The sequence below is a fragment of the Strigops habroptila genome, chromosome 7 (assembly GCF_004027225.2).
Source record: "Strigops habroptila isolate Jane chromosome 7, bStrHab1.2.pri, whole genome shotgun sequence".
Classification (NCBI taxonomy): Eukaryota; Metazoa; Chordata; class Aves; order Psittaciformes; family Psittacidae; genus Strigops; species Strigops habroptila.
Window position 1 is genome coordinate 33322292 of NC_044283.2, and position 20867 is coordinate 33343158.

Genomic DNA, 20867 nt, shown 5'->3' on the forward strand with positions numbered 1-20867 from the left:
TTCCTCTTTATTACTCCTGTAGCCACAACCTTAAAAGTTGCGGAAAACAACACAAAAAAAGTGGAAAAAAAAAAAAAAAAAAAAAAAGAGGGAAAGAAAGAGAAGGGAACCTTGGGGGAAAAAGGGAGAAGAAAAAAGCATATGAATGCTGTGCGCATTTCAAAAAGAAGCTGACAGCATTATTATGAGAAAGCATTAAAGGTTATCGGTTTGACATTGCATATGCTCTTTTGGCAAATATACAGCTTGAGTATTGGCAAACAGGTATTTTGGATGGTCTCCTGACGATTCTTCTTTAGAGAGTTTCAGTCTCTGTTTTCATACTGAAGCAATTCCTTTATTTCTCCCGCAGCGATTTTTCAGCTGTCTCCATTCCTTCCCCATGAGGACAGAACCACATCTGAATGCCAGGAATCTTTCTTCTTTCGCTGGGTTTTTGGTTTGGGGTTTTTTTTTTCCCCTGTTCTTTCTCAGTCCCTTATGTAAGTCTCTAGGGTTTTGACAGCATGTCTGAAGTTTGCTGATATTTTAAACCAGTTGTGGATTAAACAGGGCATGAAAAGGACATCAGCACCTACGTTTATCTCCTATTCTGCTTCTGTAGTGCCAGCAAAAGGTCTCAACACAGTGATATGCCCTCCCTCTCCCCCTTGATCTAATCCCCACACCACATGCCAGACTTTGCCTATTGGTTTTCTGAACACCCACAGCCTTCACTGGGATTCCCAAAGCGGGAGATCTTCAGCACTGTGCACCACCAGCAATGCAAGCTGCCATATCCAGGAGCCTACCGCAGTGTGGAGGGAAGGCAGCGTCCTTCTTTCCCAAGACATGCCTGCAGCAGCACCATTCCCTCTCCCCTCCTGGTACACTTGGACTGTTTTCATCCCTGCTTTGAATTTTGATTCTTTAAAAACAACCAAACAAAACCAACCCCCCAGCCTTTGAATACAGCTTTGGAATTTCAGGTGTGCTGACTGAGATCAGCTTAGTAATGCACATGCCAAGAGGGACTCTGACCCCAGGGGCTCTGAGGACACTTAGGCACAGAAACAACTGTTTATAAGCTTGTAGTTGTGGAATTACATTTTTCCCCCAGTGTTATTTGCAAATAAATAATAAAAAAAATAAACAGAGAAGTCCTTTTCAGCAGCTTGATTGCTTTCTCCTCTAAGTTTCAGATGCTTAATTTCTAATTTTCATTGCCTCATTTACTTGTAAGCCACTCCTGCTGTTCACCTCCATAACACATCCAGGATGGCCGTGTGGCAATTATGAATAGTGCTCTAGAACAGTTTCAGCAATTGAGGTAATGTAGATGAAACAAGCTCGTGAAGCCTGGCAAAACCAACGCTACATCCTACACCTTCCTTTCTGATACATTTCTGTGAAATGCTGCTTCTTACTATTGGAAAGTAATACATTTTTGACTGCTGTTTCTCACACTGTTAATTTTGGTCATGAAACATATTTGCTACCTGACACAAAATAAGGAGAAAGAAAAAAGGAAAAAAAGGATAAAAGGAAAAAAAGTGAGGCAAAGGAAAACGAGAAAGCTGTTTCTTTAATGAAGGAGAGCTAGGATTCTGGAAAATAAAAATATCTTGTGCTAAAGAGCAATGACATATGATGTCCCTAGAAGGGGTGATTCTTTTATTGACTTTCTGGATATTCTGCTTCAAGTGAATTAGACCCACATTACCATTCTTGCCACAGAAGTTTCCACAGAAATTAGAACAATATAAGTGAAAGACGGCACTGTTACCATACTTGCAAAATTGTTGCTGGAGAGCTTGCTTCGGCCTCTGGTTTTGTTTTCTCAATTAGTACTGTCAGTTTTTGGCGAATTCATGAAGAAATGAGGTTTATACAACTGTATAGGCTTCTTTTTGCCTCAGCTTCCTTTTTGCAAGCCCCTTAGTAATTTTGTAACCGGTTGGTCCATTTCAACCAAATTCAGACAAGGAAGGGAAATCTCTATTACTATGTCCAAACCTCAGGAGTCAGAAGCAGTTCACAGCTCCCAATCCGTACATGCCTTGCAACCTTTTCTACTCCCATTTTATGCTAGCAAGGACAGAAGAAATCAATAGTTCAGATATATTCTTTTTTTTTTTTCCTGCCAAATCAGTGACCACAGAGCTTATTTTTATTACTGCTTTTTATTTGGTAATGGCAAAGTTCATTCATTCTTGCTTTCTACTTTTTTAATCAAGTCTTTTACGTTCCAGGCTAACAAGAAATACCATTTAAAAAAAGCTAATACACTTTATCACATTGCTTCTAGGTTTACTTTTCCACTACCTCCCTTTGAACCAGTTGGTCACTCCCATGCTATGTAGTTTTTTCTAAAATCCAGTCTGAATACTCAGCAACTTTTGTGTAGACACCCGGCTGCCTGCGGCGAGCACACCCTTCACCCCAGCTGGTGATGCCCACCAGATACCACACCTCCTCGTGCTTGCATGACAGCGGCCCTCCTGAATCTCCCTGTGTCACAGGAGAAAAAGACAGAGCACACAAGGAAGAGCACTCCTCAGTATTTCTCTCTCTAAGAAAGCCTTGATTAAAATCAGCGTCATTCAGTGTTAACACTAGCATACTTGCCTAGATTTCAACCACTTTCACTTAAGACTAATTAAAAGCATACTGAAGCAGGTTTTCTGTTTTTCTAGTAAATTGACTCTTAAATACTTTCCAGTTATTGCAAATAATTTCCACTTTCCATGAAAGGTTCGAAACTACTTTTTTGTTTGTTTGTTTTAATTTATCTACATACACGGATTTAAAACCCAATGAAGACTACATGTGCAAGTGACAAACACAATAAGTTTGCCAATTTTCTCTTACGACCCTGGTTGTAGTATACAAACCTCAGTTCTCTATGTGGCTTCTCTTGTTTGAGTGACTCTGTCCCCCTAAAGATAAACCACTTCTCTCTCTCCTTTTCCCATTTCTACCTGATCTTCCTGAACATAACATTCTTTAGTATAGCTGTTATGGGTTGTTGAGACAATATCAAGTATGCTATTTTTATAATGCAGCATCTCCATGTTCTGGTGCACTGTGTCAAATAAAGCAAGCTTAACTGGCATAGAAGAAAAATTACTTTGCAGATCAAAGTATTTTTACTCCTAATTCCTCGATGCCAATCATAGTAGTAGTAACATTTTAACATAAAAATGTTAACTGTCAAACACTGAAAGTGAAAATACTGTATTGGCAGAGAATTCAATCTTACTAATCAGACTATTTTTTCTTGCAGAAATTAACTCATAATATTTGAGTTAATGGAAGTGCATGAATTTACACCTAAGCAGAGAATTCAGATCACTAAACTCATGCTGTTGTGACATTTTCAACTCTACTTTTTGAACTTTTTAACTTTTCAACTCATTCAACTTTTCAACTTTCAAACATTTTCAACTCTTTTCAACTGAATAGACCAGTCTGTTGTCTTTATCATTCCATTCCCCTTGCATTTTAATAGCATAGCTAGCACCCTTCCTTCTGGTTTGTGCCCAGTGGATGCTTTAAAATAAGCTTTCATGTACTGTATTTCATATCAAGAAATAAAAACCTGTTTTAATTGGAGAAATGCTTTGAGATACTATACTTGCTTTAATTGAATTTCTGATACTTCAAAGGAATACTGGTTTATTTCCTAAATAGATGGGATATATTTACACACACTCAGACTTTTATATCTATGGAATCTATCCATAATGATTTCAACGTCACATAAAAAATGTTTCACATATACATTGATTTTCAGTGCTTTTGATGTGCAAAAATGAGAAGTTAATCATAAGCTCTATTGATAACCATATTTTTTCTAATGGCAATTAAAAAATATTCACAGCATTCAGTTATATATTTGAACAAATGGCTGGAATTTATGACTATATACTACTTCATTACCTTACAAGCATCCCTTCCACCTTCATCATAGCCAGCACAGATTACTTTGTCCCCGATTCTGTGTTTCCGGTACCTTGCCTGGCATTCCTCTTTCGACATGAGGGGAACAGTAGCCTTCTGAAGAATATCTTGTACACGACCTATGTAATAGGAGATATGAACAGAGAAATGTTTGCTTCTAGCAAAATTAAAGCTAAACTCTAGAAATCCCTGTACAGTGATATTACAAAGTTGGAGGTCCCTGATTTTAGAGCATTGTTAGATGTTCATGACACTGATTTTCCTTTTTTTGTGTTCCTAAACAATGTGAATTGTCTGGTAATTTGAATGATTTTGTAATGCAATTTTATGTCTCATGACTGGGCAAAACTCCCCTGTGATTTGCAATGAATCCTTGTATGAGTATGGCTTTCGGGACATTGGCCCCTGGAGCATTGCCATTAAAAGTATTGTTTTGTGTTACTAACAATTATTTCTTAGTAATGTGTCACAATAGGTTTGGAATCTCCCAGTTGCCAAATCAGCACTGCTCTATGCCCTAGTAGTTTATAAGATGGAGAAATTTGCAGATAGAGTAAATAACAGTATTTGAGAGCATTCTTAGAAATTAAGAGAAGATATCAGCCAATATCTGCCTAAATTTGTTAGATTTCACATTGGACTCTGTCCTGGGTTCTGAACCCAGGACAGACTCTAACCTCCAAATAGGAAGGTGTATAAAGAAAAAGACACTGTTTAAATAGGTGTGTACGTATATATACACACACACATCAATATTACACACATAAAAATATAAATAAATACATATAAAAACATACTTTAATAATTAACAGCTGTTTGGCCTACCTCCATGTAAAATCAGAGGAGTTGAAATCCCATGTACTACCAAAACACCAAAGTCATTGGCATTGTTTATAATCAACCTTCAGAATCATAAAAACATACTTCAATCTCCAATTTCGAAAGTCATATGAATACAATCAGCGTAAAAAAAGAAAAGCATGGGTTATGCGCAAACTGTAATTCAAAACTTCACAGTTCAATGATAAGTCCATTGGCTTTTTTCAGCTGGGAGCATGAAAAGGAGTGTACATTCCACATATGGGCTTTGCCAGTAGATTAAGACAGAATCTAAGGAAAAGTATTTAAGTGCTGTACAGGATATATTTAAGATTGCATTCTTACACATTTCAAATTATTGTATCAATTTACAAAATCTGATTTCTGTGCCAGAGCATGGAGTTATTTAATGATAATTTCATACATCTTTCATATGTTTTATGATGTCTTAATAGAAGTAAATTCTAATTAATTATATTACAGTGCTAACCAGATAGCAATAATGCTAGCCAAGAACATAGCAGAATTTTCTTTAAAAAAAGAAAGGAGGTTTCTTTTTTGGTTTGGTTTTTTTTTTTTTTTTTTTTAAAAAGGGGGTGTGAATTTTGCAAATAAAAGAAGTCAGTGTTTAAATATTTATCTGTACCTTTTTCTTTTCTGTAACCCCATCCAATTACCCAACAGTCATTATAAAGTATGTTACTGTCTTCTTTTGATGGCAGGCAAATAGGTAGTTGAAGATCTAAAATACAATAAAAATGTTAGTTTGACCAGCAGAGGCAACTGCAACATTAAGGTTTTGTGGGCATCTACACAATCCCTGATGATAGCCTCCATATTATGCTTTGTTCCTTGCACTACGTATCATTCCAGTCACATAAATAAAAGCCACCCATTTTCTTTTCAAAGCCAACAGAATGACATTCTCCTCAAACCCTGGTAACTGCATATTAAAGGAAGCCAGCCCAGGTGCCATGCACTGCCATACCAATGCCAGCGCTGTGCCACCCTGCACATTTTCAGAATTCTTCTGAAATACACTACGTACCAGTAAAATTCATAGGCTTATCAAGTTTCATTAAAGCAATGTCATATCCAGTCTGTGCGTATTTATACTGAGGATGAACAATAATCTCTTCCACTTTGAAGAAGGGCGTATCCTCTTTTATTTCTGATTGTTTTAAAATACCAGCATAAACACGCCAAATGTTGGGATTCTCAAGACTGAGGGAAAAAGGCAAACAGTCAGTCTGTGGCAAAAGACTTGCACTGATTTAGAGTTTGTGTGCAGATGCCAATATCTTCCCTTACTCCTGAGTGTGCAGTGAATAGCACTGAGGTCATTCTTTCAATTTTTTTATTTTCGGACTGTCAAAACAAAACAAAAAAAAAAAGGTTTGCGTTGTCCATCCCCTCCACTTCTTCTTCCTGTTCCTCTCCTTATTCATGTTTTCATTCCCACATCAGCTTTCTCCTTTATGTTCACTCTCATTGTCCTGATCCTTCTTCATTCTCCTTCCCTTTCTGCCTTCTTTTATTTTCTCTTTTTCTCTTCTCATATATATATACATACACATATATATACATATGTATTTTCGAGGGCATAATGCAAGCCCTGAAGTCATACATGAGATTCTTTCCATTCATTCCAACACACAGCTTTTTTAGTAATGAAAATAAGGTTGGCAATAGAAATCCAAGTAGAGTCTATCCTGACAGTTATTTGTTAGGAAAATGGTGCTAGCCAAGTAAATATAAATTAGAAAGGGTAACATCATAGACCTATATGACAAGTTCTAGGTAATCTTTATGTTTTTGACTTTACTTTGAGTAAGTTTAAGGGCTATTTCACTGTGATATTCTACCGTTAAGGCTAACTAGAATTTTTGGTATATGCATGAAGAAGATGCAAATCTTCTCTTAAATAAACTTCCAAAAATTTTTGAAGATTTTATATACAAATTCATAAATATCAGTTGGGCTTAACACTTTCCAATTAACTACGTCTATTTTTCATTTTTCTTTTGCAAACATATCTATCTTCTCTCTTTGCCTTTTATAATACTGGTAAGTTCTACACTGGATAGCAGGTAGAGAATGATATTCTTTATACAGGGTTTTATAGAAACTTTTATAAAGTTTCCATTGGAGGCAAAATATTGGTAATACTATTCCAATACAGTACAATACTATGTTACAAAGGGAGAAAGTATGGAGTTCCAGTTACTTTAAGAATATGAAGTTTATCTTGGAAGTTCCCCTTTTGGTTATATAAAACAGTTTATTTTATTCTAGTCCTCATTTTTATCTTTCTGAAAGGTAGATCTCAGCTGATCTCACTCTGAATGAAATTCTGAGGTTTATTTGTATATTTACATTTCGGCCTCACCTCATGACGCAGTGAGCAGCTGTAAGAATCCACTGGCTGCTGATGATAGAGCCCCCGCAGAGGTGTCTCTGACGAGACAACTTCACGTGCAAGCTGACTTGCCATGGCCATTCACCAGGGGAAGAGTCTGTCCCTCCAACAATCCTAATAGTTCTTGCAGAATGTTGCATACACACTAGAGAAATCATTTAAAACTGTGCTTAAAGATAATTTGCACTCACCAATAAAAAATTAAGATGAGACTACTGATGATCCCTGAAGATGGACCACAAAGAAAGTGATACATGATACATTTTAAAACCTTTATGAAATTATCATCATAAAGTCTATTAAAACCAAGTTCACAATGCTATTGTTGGTGTTTACAATGCGCAGACCTAGCTGATATCGCATTTTCAGAACACTCTTTAAATATACTGAAATCAGTTAAGCACTTTCTCTTTTACATGAAAGAAGTTTTACTTACCAGTACTAGATTTTTTTTTACATAACCTTAGTGAGTATCCAGAGATCCTTCCTGGCCCATGTACTATTTCCACTGGAGATCCATTCAAGGACATCCTTAGGTGACACTTGCACTTTCTGCCAACAAATTCATGAAAAGATTCCATATGTGCTTTTTTCTTCATGCAGAACATACACATCCCCCCTCAGCAAGTCTGTGCAATGATTATTTCGGCAATCTTTGAACATTTAAACAAATATATCTCACCTTTCCTCATTGCATGAATCTTGCAGGGGATAGTAGGTAAAAAATTGGCAGCGGATCACATCTGTGCAAACCTGCTGACAGGCTCTGTGTCCTTTAGTGTAAGTGACATTGAGTTCATCACCCAAAAAATTCATATGCATATATGTGCGAGAATTGCAGGCTGTAAGAATGAGAGCATTTCAAGCATCAGAAAGTCTATGAATTTGATTAATTCAAAATTAGTACTTTTATTGTATTTTTTCATTTACCAGGAAATGATCTTCTGCAATTTAGGAGACCAAAGCCTGATACAGCATTTTCTCGTGATATAAGCGCTTCTGGTATCCCACTTGTTGATGTCTTCAGAACACAAAGATTTCTAAAATGAAATTTTTTCATAATAACTAAATCTGTTCTCACATTCTAAGATTCATTATTTAAGTACTGGTAATGAAACATTCCTTCTTAAATGTGGTTTTTTTCTCCCAAGTCTCTAATGGTAGAATATTTCATGTGAAAATGCATTCATTAAGTTCACTAGTTCACACTAAATTAAGGGGGGTTTTGCAGTTTTTGTGAAATGGCATGTGACTGTGCTACTAAAGGTTGTACAATATTTATACATATGTAAAAGTGGTGATTTTAAATGATATATGCCATCCCACCTTTGCTTCTCCCTGAAACTTCTTTGAAATTTTATACTTCTGTTTTGTGCATAATGGAGATTTTTACCTATCCTCACTACTAAGCATGAAAAAAGGAATCTCAATAGAAGTATTTTTAAACCTGTTAACTTTATCAAAAATCTTTTCAAGTAAATAATACTGCTGGGAAACCAGATGACTTTTCTGATAACTTCATAAAATTCAGCTTTAAGTAACTAAAGCAATCTGGAGGCTCACTGTTGCTTTGATGTGTATAATTCTTTTCAAATTAACACCAGATATGCAGCTGATCCCTGATCACACTGGAGAACAGATGAAATGCCCGCAGGAAATCATAAACTTATAAATACAAAACGTATAAAGCTGTGCTTTACTGAAAATAACCTTTTAAGAAAAAATTCCATAGGTATAAAGGAAAAAGTGGTGAAAAAAAGACTCTGTTGATTGGGATTTTTTTTTAAGTCTACTTAGAAATTTAAAGTTAGATATCATATTCACCTTTGCGATTTTATTTGCCATTCCCTGGTAAAGAATGTGAAGAACAAGCACTTTGGAAAATATGTACAAATAGTTTGGCAGACAGAGATATCAGGAGTGAAAAAACTTGTAATATTCATTCCTGAAAATTCTTGATCTTCAAAAATGTCCATTTGACAATCTGTATAAAACAAGAAAAAAATGTCAGAATTCCAAACATTTCATTATGTTATCAGAATATAAGGTTTACAGATTATTAATTTCTATCCTTAGTCACATTTTCTTTCCTTTGTGACTGACAAGCTAGAAAAAGAACACCACGTGTTAACCAAAAACTATTTCTTAAGAACATTTTTGAGTGTGTAAATTCATGGAGAGAACTGCTGAGCAGGGGTAAGATTCATACAGAGAAGAGGAGAAATCACAGAATGGATTAGGTTGGAAGGGACCTTAAAGATCTTCTAGTTCCAACCTCCCTGCCATGGGCAGGGACACCTTCCCCTAGACCAGGTTGCTCAAAGCCCTGTCCAACCTGGCCTTGAACACTGCCAGGGAGGGGACATCCACAGCTTCTATGGGCAACCTGTTCCAGTGTCTCACCACCTTCACAGTGAGAAATTTCTTCCTTATAACTAACCTATATCTACCCTTCTTCAGCCAGAATACAGGTTTGCTAATCTAATAAGGAATACTTTAAATTAGGAACAGTGGAGACCAATGTAGAAATTCACAGTTAGGAAGAAACCATTGGAATTTAGGCAAAGCCTAAAATAATAAAGGTAATGGGTATATCTAAAAGGATCATGAAAAGACTAGAAGAAAAATAATGAGATTATCATCTTAATACTTTATTTAATGCTATTTGAAAAACAGGCAGAATGAGAAGGAGTAATGTACAGTCTACCCTCTGACATTACCAAAATAACAAAGCGAGGCTTGGCAGGATAATTCACACAACCAGACTATGATATAGATGCTACAGGAGATGCTAGCATGTTTAGAAAGAGAAAAATGAGTTGCCTCCTCCAACGATATGCTTGAAGTCTTAGCTAAAATCCCAGTGGAACAATTAAAAGAGGATAAAAAAGGAAACACCAACATGGAGGATGCTTCTTGAAACTATCAAGCTGTCAGGATGGTAAAAACACAAGACTGTGGCACCAGAGAACTTCAGCCATTGAGAAAGCACAGCAGACAAGACAACACTTCCCAAATGAGTTAAAGAAATACTGGGAACATCTTACAACAGAAAGGGAAAAACAATAAAAGAGAGAGGTAGAGCTTAATGTGACTCCTGCTAATTCGGTGGAGTTTTCAAAAAACATAAGTGTGGAAGGACGACAACACTGGGCAGTAATTACACAGTAAGAACAGAGGAAAAAAAATCAGGAGACTAGAAAATAAGGGTCAATCAATTCTGAGAATTAGTAGGTAAGGTGCCATGTTAAGGGGAAATCGAAATCAGGAGAATGGACAGTTTCTAAAGGAAATTATATTTAAAGCATAAATGTGAATCCAGAAGCTCAGAGAAGCTAACCCATGATGTCAGTGATCATGTTCAGTGATCATTTGTTCGATATCCAGTGACTTCCAGGAAGGTACTTTGAAAGGACAGAAATACAGATTGCTATGGATGTGCAATAGCATGCGTGTTTAAGGACAAAATTAGAAAGGCAAAGGCACAAAATGAAAGGCCAGATAGGAAGGAACAAACTGTTGAAACACAAATACAGAGTACCAATCAGTCAGCATTAAGAAAGGAGCTCAGGTTCTGCTTGGAGGGAGAATGAAAGCTAATGGTGAAAGGCACAAGCAAGGCTAAAGAACTACCTTTTCTTAACTTTGCCCTTTTCTGTATGAAAACAAACTACAGTTAGATGGTCAACAACATTAGCATTACTGAGCAGAGGAAAGAGAGCATGGCAAAACAGGAAACAGAAATCCCATATTGATGATTTTGGTGGCCTTAGAATCTGACTGAAGCAACCTCAAAATTTCTTGGTATTATTTAACTTTTAGTGTTCACAGAGGACTGCTGTGATTCAATAAGCTTTGAAAGGGGAAATATCTGGTTTTGAAATGAGGACACTAGAACATACACAGCATAGGATTAGTCAGCCTAAATAGAGCCGGAAAAAAATCTAGAAGAAATATTTAAATAAACCCATTTCAGATATTTACAACAGGACAAGGCAAAAGGCAGTACTGAGATTCAATAACTACATTTGACAAAGCTCTGTCTGGACAGGTATAGCTGATCTGCCTTGGATTAGGACAGATGACCTCCTTAGATGACCTCTTGATCCAATAGTACTGTGTAGGCTTCTATGATCCCATTATTTATTCCTTCTCTCTTTCTCCTCTTGCCTTTCTCTCTAGACACAGAAAGCAAAGACAGACAGGTAGGAACAACATTGACCTTCACACGCTTTCAAAAATCCTAATTTAATTTGTGATGAATCACTACTGCCTTATCATCACTGTCATAAACCATAAACATCTTTGGTAAAGTCTCAAATGGCTTTTGATTTCTTTTTTTAACTTAAAATCATATTGTTTGTGTATATGCCACAGTTCTCTGATTCATATCAAAGCCAGTGAGCTGTACTCTCCTGTAATTTTTGTTTTAACCACAAACACATGTCTTTCTAGTATATCTTTAATCAAGAGTTTAGTAAAAAAAACACAACAATCTTCCCTCCATTCTCTCATACACATAGTGATGGTATAGTTAATTCATTTTCTTCTCCTTACGAACCTTTTATCATTCTTCACACTTAAAGAAAAATGAAGTGTCTTCATTGTTAAGATCTGAACAAAACTACTTTTTCAATAGTTTCCAAGGATTATTCCTGCAGTATGACTAGTAGAATCTGAAAGAAATGTGTTGATAAAGAAAAAAAGATGCAGTCTCTACAAAATGTGATTTATATGGAAAAAAAAAAATTATCTGTGAGCTAAAATAAGGCTATGTGAAGCCTTATATATCATCATTAAGAAAGGAAAATACCACACAGCAAGGCAAGGTGGAGGTAGATTTCTTTTTTTTAAAGATGTTTAAATTGTGAATAAGAAGGTATAATACACACTGATCTTACGCTTGACAGTTTTGCCTGAGTGATGATTGCAGGAACAAGCACAAACACTGCTTTCATTACAAATCATTCGCAAAACACAGATACATCACTTTGTATTAGCCAGTTGTATTAGAAAGTTGCAGATCTTCATTAACAATTTCGAAGTGCACACAAGGTATCCAAACAGAGTTTAGAAAGCTTTATATTCTCCTGATCTTTGACTTTGATGGGATTTTAATTTTCATTTTTGTATCCATGCTACAAAGATAACATGCAATTTCATCAAGCTAATCTTATGAAAGAATTCTTTAGATCTTCAAAGCATACAGCTGTTTTTGTAAGACAAATGATAAAATAGGAAAACTAAAAAGATCTGAACCTCCTTTGTGCCTGAGAGTATTAGCTATATTTGCAAAAATAAGTTTATACTAGATTTATTTTATAAATTTATAAATGAAACATTTATACATGTCAGAGAGAGACTGCATCTTGTCATCCACAACCCTTAAAAATAAACTGAATCAGAGATTTTAAATAGTTACCTATTTCAGAAAGCTGGCATGGCTTTAAAGAGAATCCAGACACAACCTCATCAAGCACCTTTATGCTGGTTGGAGTTCCTACATTGGTATGTTTCAAGAAGCATTTTTTACTGAGTGACAAAGAATAAAGAAATAGTAAGACAACAGGCCATCTTCCTTGGTCTACACCATCCTCCTGGCCCCATAATTCTGTGGTGCATGTTCTGGTCATAGGCCAGAGCAATCTCCTCTCCATTCTCTGCAACAATCTCAAATGACGAATAGAAGTAGCTGAATGTTTAACATTTAAAATTGATCAGATAAACACCTCAAAAATAGGCCTGATAAAAGTGAAAGAATGCCTCTGGCTGCTCCGATGATGCTATTTTCAGAGCAATAAACAGAGCAAGATTTAACAGACCAGTAATGCTGTGCATCTACCAATATAATTTGCATTTAAGTATCTCCAAAAGATTTTGATTTTTTTCAGTGCTATGATAATCAAGTTTGTCTTTCTTACTGATGGAAAATGAAAGCTCATTTACTACAGACATATTCCTATCTGTAAGTTTGAAAATAGCATTGCAAGGATGACAAGTCAAGGAAAAATTATTTTCTTGAATAAATTCTCGCACCTTAGACTGCTCTGAGATTTACACTACCAAAGCACAGCACTGTCCAAGGAAAGGGATCAAACTTGTGTTTACCGAAGGCTTGCATCATGAAATGTTTCTGAGGCATATGTAAAAAAATTACAACGATTGTCATTGGTACATCTTTTTTGACACTGTTGGTAGCTGTCAGTCATTGTAACATCATAAATTTGCCCTTCCATATCCAGTCCTATGAGGACATCTGGGCTGCAAGCTGTGAAAATAAAGAGAGACCAAGTTCTGAAAACATGTTTCTGATCTCCTACCCACCATGCACCCCAAACTGCCCAAAAGATAGCAGTTCATATGACATAGCCCTCACAATCGAGATTCCACATCTCATGCTCACATCGGTTACATCATAATTCACATATACTTCTAGTAACAAAATCAGAAGTGTAGGTACAGTATGGCACTGCATGTCAGAGAACAGAACAGCAGACTTTGACAGTGCCTTTGCCTACATGAAAGAGGAGCTCTGACCACCATGGCTGAGACCACAATGACATTAAGCAAATCAAGAACTCAGGATTAATACTAAAACATACTTTCCCCGTTTCCTAATTCATAGAGCAGTTTAAAAGGTGAATTCTGCCATCATAAGCAACAGACATCTCCCTTTTGAGTCAGAAGACGTAATTTACACTCCATGGAGAGAGAATTGGATCTGTGGAGTTTGAAACAGCTTTTCCCCCCATGTAGGATACATGTGTTGCCTTATGGTCGGTGGGGCCTCTTCACAGAGCACAAGTCAGCCAAACGCTGGAGGTATTTTTAACATATATGGGTAGATTTCTCTTTTAGTGACATTAGTCTGATTCTAGAGTAACTCCAGTGATGTCAATTAGTCTATATAGCATAGCAACACCCCATTGAAATCTATTTTACTGGGCCAAAGCTACTCAGAAATATGAATGTGACAGGATATTGGGAGGAAAAGGCTTTTAGAAGTCTTGACTGCTCTGAAAGGCAAGTGATCAACAAAAGCAAGCCCAGCTGATTTTTCAATAGCTGCAATGGAGAACTTGCATAAAGTAAGACCCATTTAGCCCTGGCATACTGAGGTGCTATACTGATAAATCTGAAGAATTAACTTGATATCCATAAGACATTATTTGGCCTCAAAGTCAGGAACTGAATAAATACATTCTTATTCCGTTTTTCTACAGTACCTTGCTACACTTAAAGCTCAGCTTCACTTAGTGACATCATTATAATGGTAGAAGTTTAAAATATATTTAAAACAAGACATTTAATAGGCTTTATATATGCCTGCTGGTAACTTGCAGGTTTGGCATGCTGACACTAAGACTCCCTGCATAGCACATGTACACTAAAAGATGGAGCTGCTAATAAATTATTACACAGAATCATGAAGGTAGCAACATCACTTTGTGACTGTGCACTTCTGCTTTGCTGGACATCTGCTCTACAAAGTTATAAACCAGGGTCACACACACACCATGAGCAGCTTGCTGGAGTTGAATTGTAGTGGTAAATTAATCTTTAGAACTGGAGCTACGAATTAAAGCATGCACTCCCATCTGCCTCTAGCAAATGAAAGAGTGATCACAGAAGCATAATTTCCCTGTTACATTTCTGGGGAACCTTGGTGGGGGATAGTTGGGGCTGAAGGGTGAAACCAGTGGAAGATTTTGTAAACTGTGTTTGAAAGAGATCTAGCAAAGGTCACACATATCACTGTTTGGCTGCTTCCCTGATTCTATTTCTGTTTCCAAAATGCTAATTTTCTAATATCTGCTACATGATAGAGAGCATAAAATGCATACATGTGAATAACCATATCTTACCACTAATTTGGACATCACACTGTTTTAAGGAATGTCCAGACATAGCTCCTTCCATATCCACTTTCGGCAGCATTTCTGTTTCACTGTCTTTTAAGTAGCAGGAAAACCTGTGTGTTTTCAAATGCAGTAATTCACAGCTTTTGCAGTACAGCACAGACATTCATAATTGATACTCAGATGAAATGCGGGCTGCCCAATATCCCTCCACATTAAAGATTAGACAAGTAAGATTTGGAGAAAGATAGGGTAGAGCTGCACCTGCTTTGTTGGCACTGGTGGCAGATGAGTTTACTCAGTGTATGTGGGAGCTCCAAGAGGTGTCATTAACGCAAGAAGCAGATCCCAGGGTTTGAAGGACAGAAATGCAGTGGGCATAGAGAAGGAGGACAACCTCCCCCTCTCAGGCTACTGAAGTTCTTAATTATTAGAAAAAAATGCTAGCAAGAGAAGGTGGAAGACAGGAGCAGGGATCCTTGGAGATATGAAATTGCTCACATTATTCCCCAATAATAAACACATGGCACAGAGGAGGAAGAACACTGTCAGTTCTGTTTCCTTGAAAGGGTTGGTATGTGAGTGTGAAAGACTGGGCATTACCAAGTTTTATCTTTTGAATTTAAGCAAACACCCTTTTAGGTCACCAGTTTCAAAGATACATGACGTTATTTTCCATGGCAACCCTTTAGCTCTTCCTGTGTGCCCGTGTTCTGTCAAAACATTACCAAACTCCTAAACTTGGAGACCAGCAGAAGCCACATGAACATGAACATTCTACCTTTTTGCAGGCTCTTTAGTCCATGTCGCTGGCAAATACGTGAAGAGCAGACAGGTAGGATGGTAAGTACACACTACTTGGCAGTAATTGGCACTTGGTGTAAAAACTGTAGTGAGATCTCCTCCTTGGAAGTATGTATCTTCATAGATCTGAGTCACACATTCTGAACAGAACAACAAAATGTGTAAATTAGGAGAGATTAGAGACACACAGTTCACCAGGAGAGGGAGAAGCCACTGCTTCTCTTTGTCGTTGACCTTGCTTTTAAGACAGTCCTTCAGCAGAAGAGGGTGAGGAGGAGGAATAGCACAGTTCTCTGAGTCTTATCTTTGCCCTCCAGCAGAAATAATACTCTCTGGGCATCTCCCCCCTGTTCTCTGCCTTGTATCCGATGCTGGTGCAAGGCAGCTTAGCCAAGGCAGAAGCCAGAGCATCAGGACCTTGAACCCCATCTGACTTGCTTCACAATAAAGAAAATACTTTTACAGTAGTGTCTCAGGAGCAGTCCAGAATAAAAATGAGCTCAACTACCACTTTGCATCTGCAGGAATTCACCATCAATCGCTTATTGAACTCTATAATAAAATACATTCTCACTGCAGAGCCTTACACTGAAGATATCTAAACAGCAACCTGTTCCCATCTTTCAAACTGAAGGCATTTGCAAGATCTCCATGTTAAAACACACAGAAGCCCACTCTCTTCTTGTATTTTGCCCTCCAAAGGGGTAGCAAACTGGCAAATATACCAATTTTTATTCCTGTATTTACAAAAGTCCTTTTTCTTAGCTAAAAGATAAAGAAAAAAATCCTGTATTTTTACACATTGGGAAGACACCCAACTGAAAACATTTTATTTAGCTGCTTAATATGTTACCACAGATTGTACTGTATCAAAAGCTGTTTAAAATTGAAAACAAATGGAACTATCATACTGGATTTTACAGTTTTAAAATGTTATAAGTGAATTTCATTTGTTAATGTGATTATAAACTATACTTGAGTAGTTCTATGTTTCCTGCACATGGGTAAAATATATAATTTACCTAAAAAAGGAAAAAGGGATTATTAGGTGTATGTGGAAGATACACTAATATATTTAAAGATTTCTTGTTAATGTAAAATTTGCATTTTATATGCATCCAGATTTTCTGGTTTCTATACTTTGAGGATCTTTCTCTAAAAATCTGTATTTGTGAGTCTTGGTAGAGTTTTTTCACCCAACTTTGTCATTAACAGAAAAGCATTTTCTGTTAGAAAACTCTGAAAGAATTTAAAGTCAAAAGAATATTGCTGTTATTTGCTTTATCAGACATTTTGTATCTTATTTACCTTCTTCTAGTATAAATTAACACCAAAAAAGAAATTTATTTACACTATAAACCTATGTAAAACTATAAGTTCTGAAAACTGTGATTTAATAAAAATACGTTTCCTAGGCCTCAGAAATGTTCCAAGATTTTAGTTTTGCTGGGATTTTCAGCCATGTAAAACATTTCCTTAAATAATACTACATTTATCAAACAGATTTTGCTACAAAGCCGAGTTACCCAGTTGTCCTCTGAGAAAACAGTTAATACATTACTGATAATAAACCTGTGCTAAGCCTGAGTTAGAATGTATCAGCACATGGAACTTCAGGGAAATGCAAGACAACTTTGTAGTTTGATTTTTGCTAACTGAACTAAGTAAATCATTAACACAGACTGACATTGAAAAACAGACACAATCACTGATTTTCCAGTGTATCAAGAGAATTAAAAAAAAACCCCAACATTTACAATAAAACAATTGGTTCAGGAGTTATTCACACTTGCTGCAATAGTCTTTCAAGCATGATGGTACATAGGTGTTAGATACTTTTTACATCAGTAATTTCACACAAAGGGAATGTGTGAATAAGACTCAAGGGTGGGGTTTGTTTGTTTAAAAACACATAAAAAGGGCTGTTGGCTCTGAAGCTCTGTTGGCTGCTGTCCCCCAGGGAGGCAGATGAGCTGAGTGTATCAGTCCTGCCAAGCGCAGCTTCTGGGAAAGGAAAAGGGCTGAGGCTCCTCTGTAGCCAGGAAGAGGCAGCCAGCTTACCCCAGCACTGCCAAACTGAGCCTCCAACAGCCAGCACACATTACTGCAAACTTCAGAGAGCTCTAATTTGTGCTTGGGACAACCAGGTTAGTGCAAAGTCAGCTGAGAAGCATGGGACACTGCCCCACCTCCTGCACCCCCATCTACCACAGAGGGCTCCCTTCTTACACTGCTGCTAAAGCTGTTAATCTTGCTGTTGGCTGTAGGACACTGAACATCACACTGATTTCACAGTTACGAGCTGGACGCAGCCTCAATCTGACAGAGAAAATTGCCTCTAGCATGGTCCCGTGCACGCTAGGTGAGGTGACAGCATGGGGGGGTGGTGGGACAATGTCGGCAAAGCCCTGTAATAACATTCCATTAAAGCAACAGGATTACGTGAGTTACCCAAACTTAACTGAGCACAACCCAGCAGAATCAAGACAGCTCTCAGATGGCCATACTGTAGTTATTCATCATCTCCCCTTCTAGAAGAGTTGCATTACTCTGTGTGCCTATCTATCTTAGGAATTATATATTCACTTACCACTGTAAACAGAAGCAAATAAGAAAATGAAATAAGAAGTCTGATAAATCCCAATCATCCTAAAAAACACAAAATCATTCTTTAGGATATGTTTAATAAAGGGTGTATACTTAGTTTTATAAAGTACTATAAGGCATATCACTGATTTACGCTTGTACTTAACATCATTAATTCAAAATTACATTGAGAATTACAAATTACAGCTGTGATATGCAGTTGAGGGATATATAAAGTAATTTATAAAAGCAACAAAAGTTTATTTTTTACTTGTGGTTTCAAGCAAAGCTTGTAAGTGTTCAGAGAATTTCTGTTTTGTTTTACAGCAGAATATTTATTCTTGTTTAGACTGGGAACAATATTCCAATAAAATGCCATTATTAATCTTTACTCTGTCCTGGTAGTTAAGTGGATACAATTATCAACGTAGCAAACAAATGACTAGCACTCACTGCTTCTGGTATATGTCGTATGAATTTTAAACCTTTTTTTTTTTTTTTAATACACATGCTACAATTAAGCTATCAAAGAATCAAATAAATGAATCACTCAACACAATCCATAAATAGAGCAGCATACATTGCCTTCTGGCTATGAAAACCTGTCCTGGGTTCAGCACTTCAACCACAACAAAACCTTTCACTGAATATCAGTTGTGAAGTTGCAATAATGACTACATACCTGAACATACAGTAGGTCTGGACGAACGGATAAGGTTTATGCTTTACAAAAAGAAAAAAAAATTAAAAAAAAGAAAAAAAGAATAAGTCAACAGTTTATGTTAAATATTACTATGCCTGCAATGCTAACTTATCTTTTATATTTACTTTGAATGGCTACTCTTTCTGTCTGTCAATATTGTTACCGACCTTGGGCCTTTTTCAAAGCATACATCATCCAGGTTCAAATCAATGTGCAGGTTTCACACTCGCTGAGGATCTGCCTCTTGATGACATTCGAAAATAAAAGACAAATCCCTGGATCAGAACAGCCAGAGTATCTGCTACTAGCACAAGAACCTACATAAAGGAAATGAGATCTCAAGAATAAACCCTGAGTTGGGGCAGGGAAGAAATCCACATGAAATCCTTAAGACTAATGACTCAGACCAAGAAAATGACACCATTAAGAAACTTCTGTAGTCAAGGACAGAATTATCACCCATGTTTTCTTACTATTACACTATTTTCTAGAAGCACTCTTGGCAAATAGAGACAGCTATATTCTTCAATTATGTATTCTGTGCTATTTTTTCTTTAACATCAGCTCAAGTTCTTATTCTTCCTTTTCAGTATTCTGTAGAAATTATCCCATCTACGTCTTCCAAGTAGTTTTACTGTGGTCTTTTCTATGCTTCTGAGAGTGTCTTCAGTCTGCCAGAAGCCAGAAAAATAAAAACCCTCTTTGCAGATATACCAAATGTAAATGCAACAACAAGAAGTAGTCGAACTTAATTTATAGCTGATCTGAATCGTTTGTTTTGATTTCTACAATTCTTTTAACATGTGTAACCAAAGCAAAATAAATTTCAAACAAACAAAAAAAAAAATCAAAAAACTTTCAAATATTAAAAGAAAGAGGTGCTTAGTGAAATTGCCAAAAGGACAACTCTTGCCTCCTCCCCACTCTTTTCCCACTTTTCTCTTAGACTGAATATTCTGGAAAGACAGATACATACGGTCTATGCAAAAATTATTAGATCAAAGCATTTCACCCAACTGTGACCCTTCTGAGCATCCTAATGATGAAATGACTTATCCATGACTTGCGAGCTGGCAAGGTCTCCAGCCCCCCCTTACAGAGGAAGAACTGTCTCAAAGAAAGTCTTGATACTCTCTCCTATGTATCAATTTGCTTTGCCCTCACGTGCTTCTAGGAGAGGACTCCAATATTTTCAGTGCAGCAGCTTCAATTTCTATGTGTTCTCTTCTGTTTTAGTGTGTAACAGTGACAAAGAAGAGTGCTAGACTGCTTTACGGCAAAACACACTGGTAGCTTATTCCTGTAACATGAAATGTTTTAAGACTGAGATGTCTGTACAGCTCTCACCTTCAGCTCTGAATGGGAGCTTTTCCATTGGCCATGAGGTGTGTATCATGGCAGTACAGCTCTGGGAGAGAGCTCCAGTCACGACTGAAGTCTTTCTGTGCAACCACAGGTATGTCACTCAGTGTCTCTTTTCTCATCTATAAAGTGATGATAATCTTTTACACCTCTGTAAAATTTATCACCTTTACTTCAAATGACAGGATTTTCATAATCCTGAAAGTAATCACAAAACCTACCATGTATATTTATAGATAAAACAAGCTGAACTTTTGTGTTTGTGTTTCTCAACCTGCACTAGTATTCAATTAAAATAATTATTTTTTCCTTATTTTGTGTGTGTGCATTTCACTTGGTGACACAAAGGGGTTAGAAATTCTCTCCAAGGACT

The 20867-nt window shown here is 36.8% G+C and overlaps 1 protein-coding gene across 4 annotated transcripts; it reads right to left on the reverse strand.

Annotated features, from left to right (window-relative positions):
- Nucleotides 1-1562: 1562 nt before the first annotated feature.
- On the reverse strand, nt 1563-19127 carry LOC115610814 (coagulation factor XI-like). Of its 4 annotated transcripts, XM_030492832.1 has the most exons (15): nt 19112-19127; nt 18434-18492; nt 15821-15983; nt 15046-15152; nt 13289-13448; nt 12603-12712; nt 9005-9164; nt 8111-8220; nt 7863-8022; nt 7617-7732; nt 7151-7325; nt 5810-5985; nt 5408-5503; nt 3922-4061; nt 1563-2490 (listed from the first exon to the last, which is right to left on the reverse strand). In XM_030492832.1, exons 1-15 carry the CDS (start codon nt 19117-19119, stop codon nt 2335-2337), a joined length of 1896 nt encoding a protein of 631 aa, XP_030348692.1. In that variant the 5' UTR covers nt 19120-19127; the 3' UTR covers nt 1563-2334. The 4 variants fall into 4 exon arrangements, 3 of the variants coding, with proteins under 3 accessions (XP_030348692.1, XP_030348693.1, XP_030348694.1); XM_030492833.1 differs by lacking the exons at nt 18434-18492; nt 19112-19127 and adding an exon at nt 16454-16504; XR_003992344.1 differs by lacking the exons at nt 1563-2490; nt 5810-5985 and having other exon boundaries at nt 3974-4061.
- Nucleotides 19128-20867: the final 1740 nt, after the last annotated feature.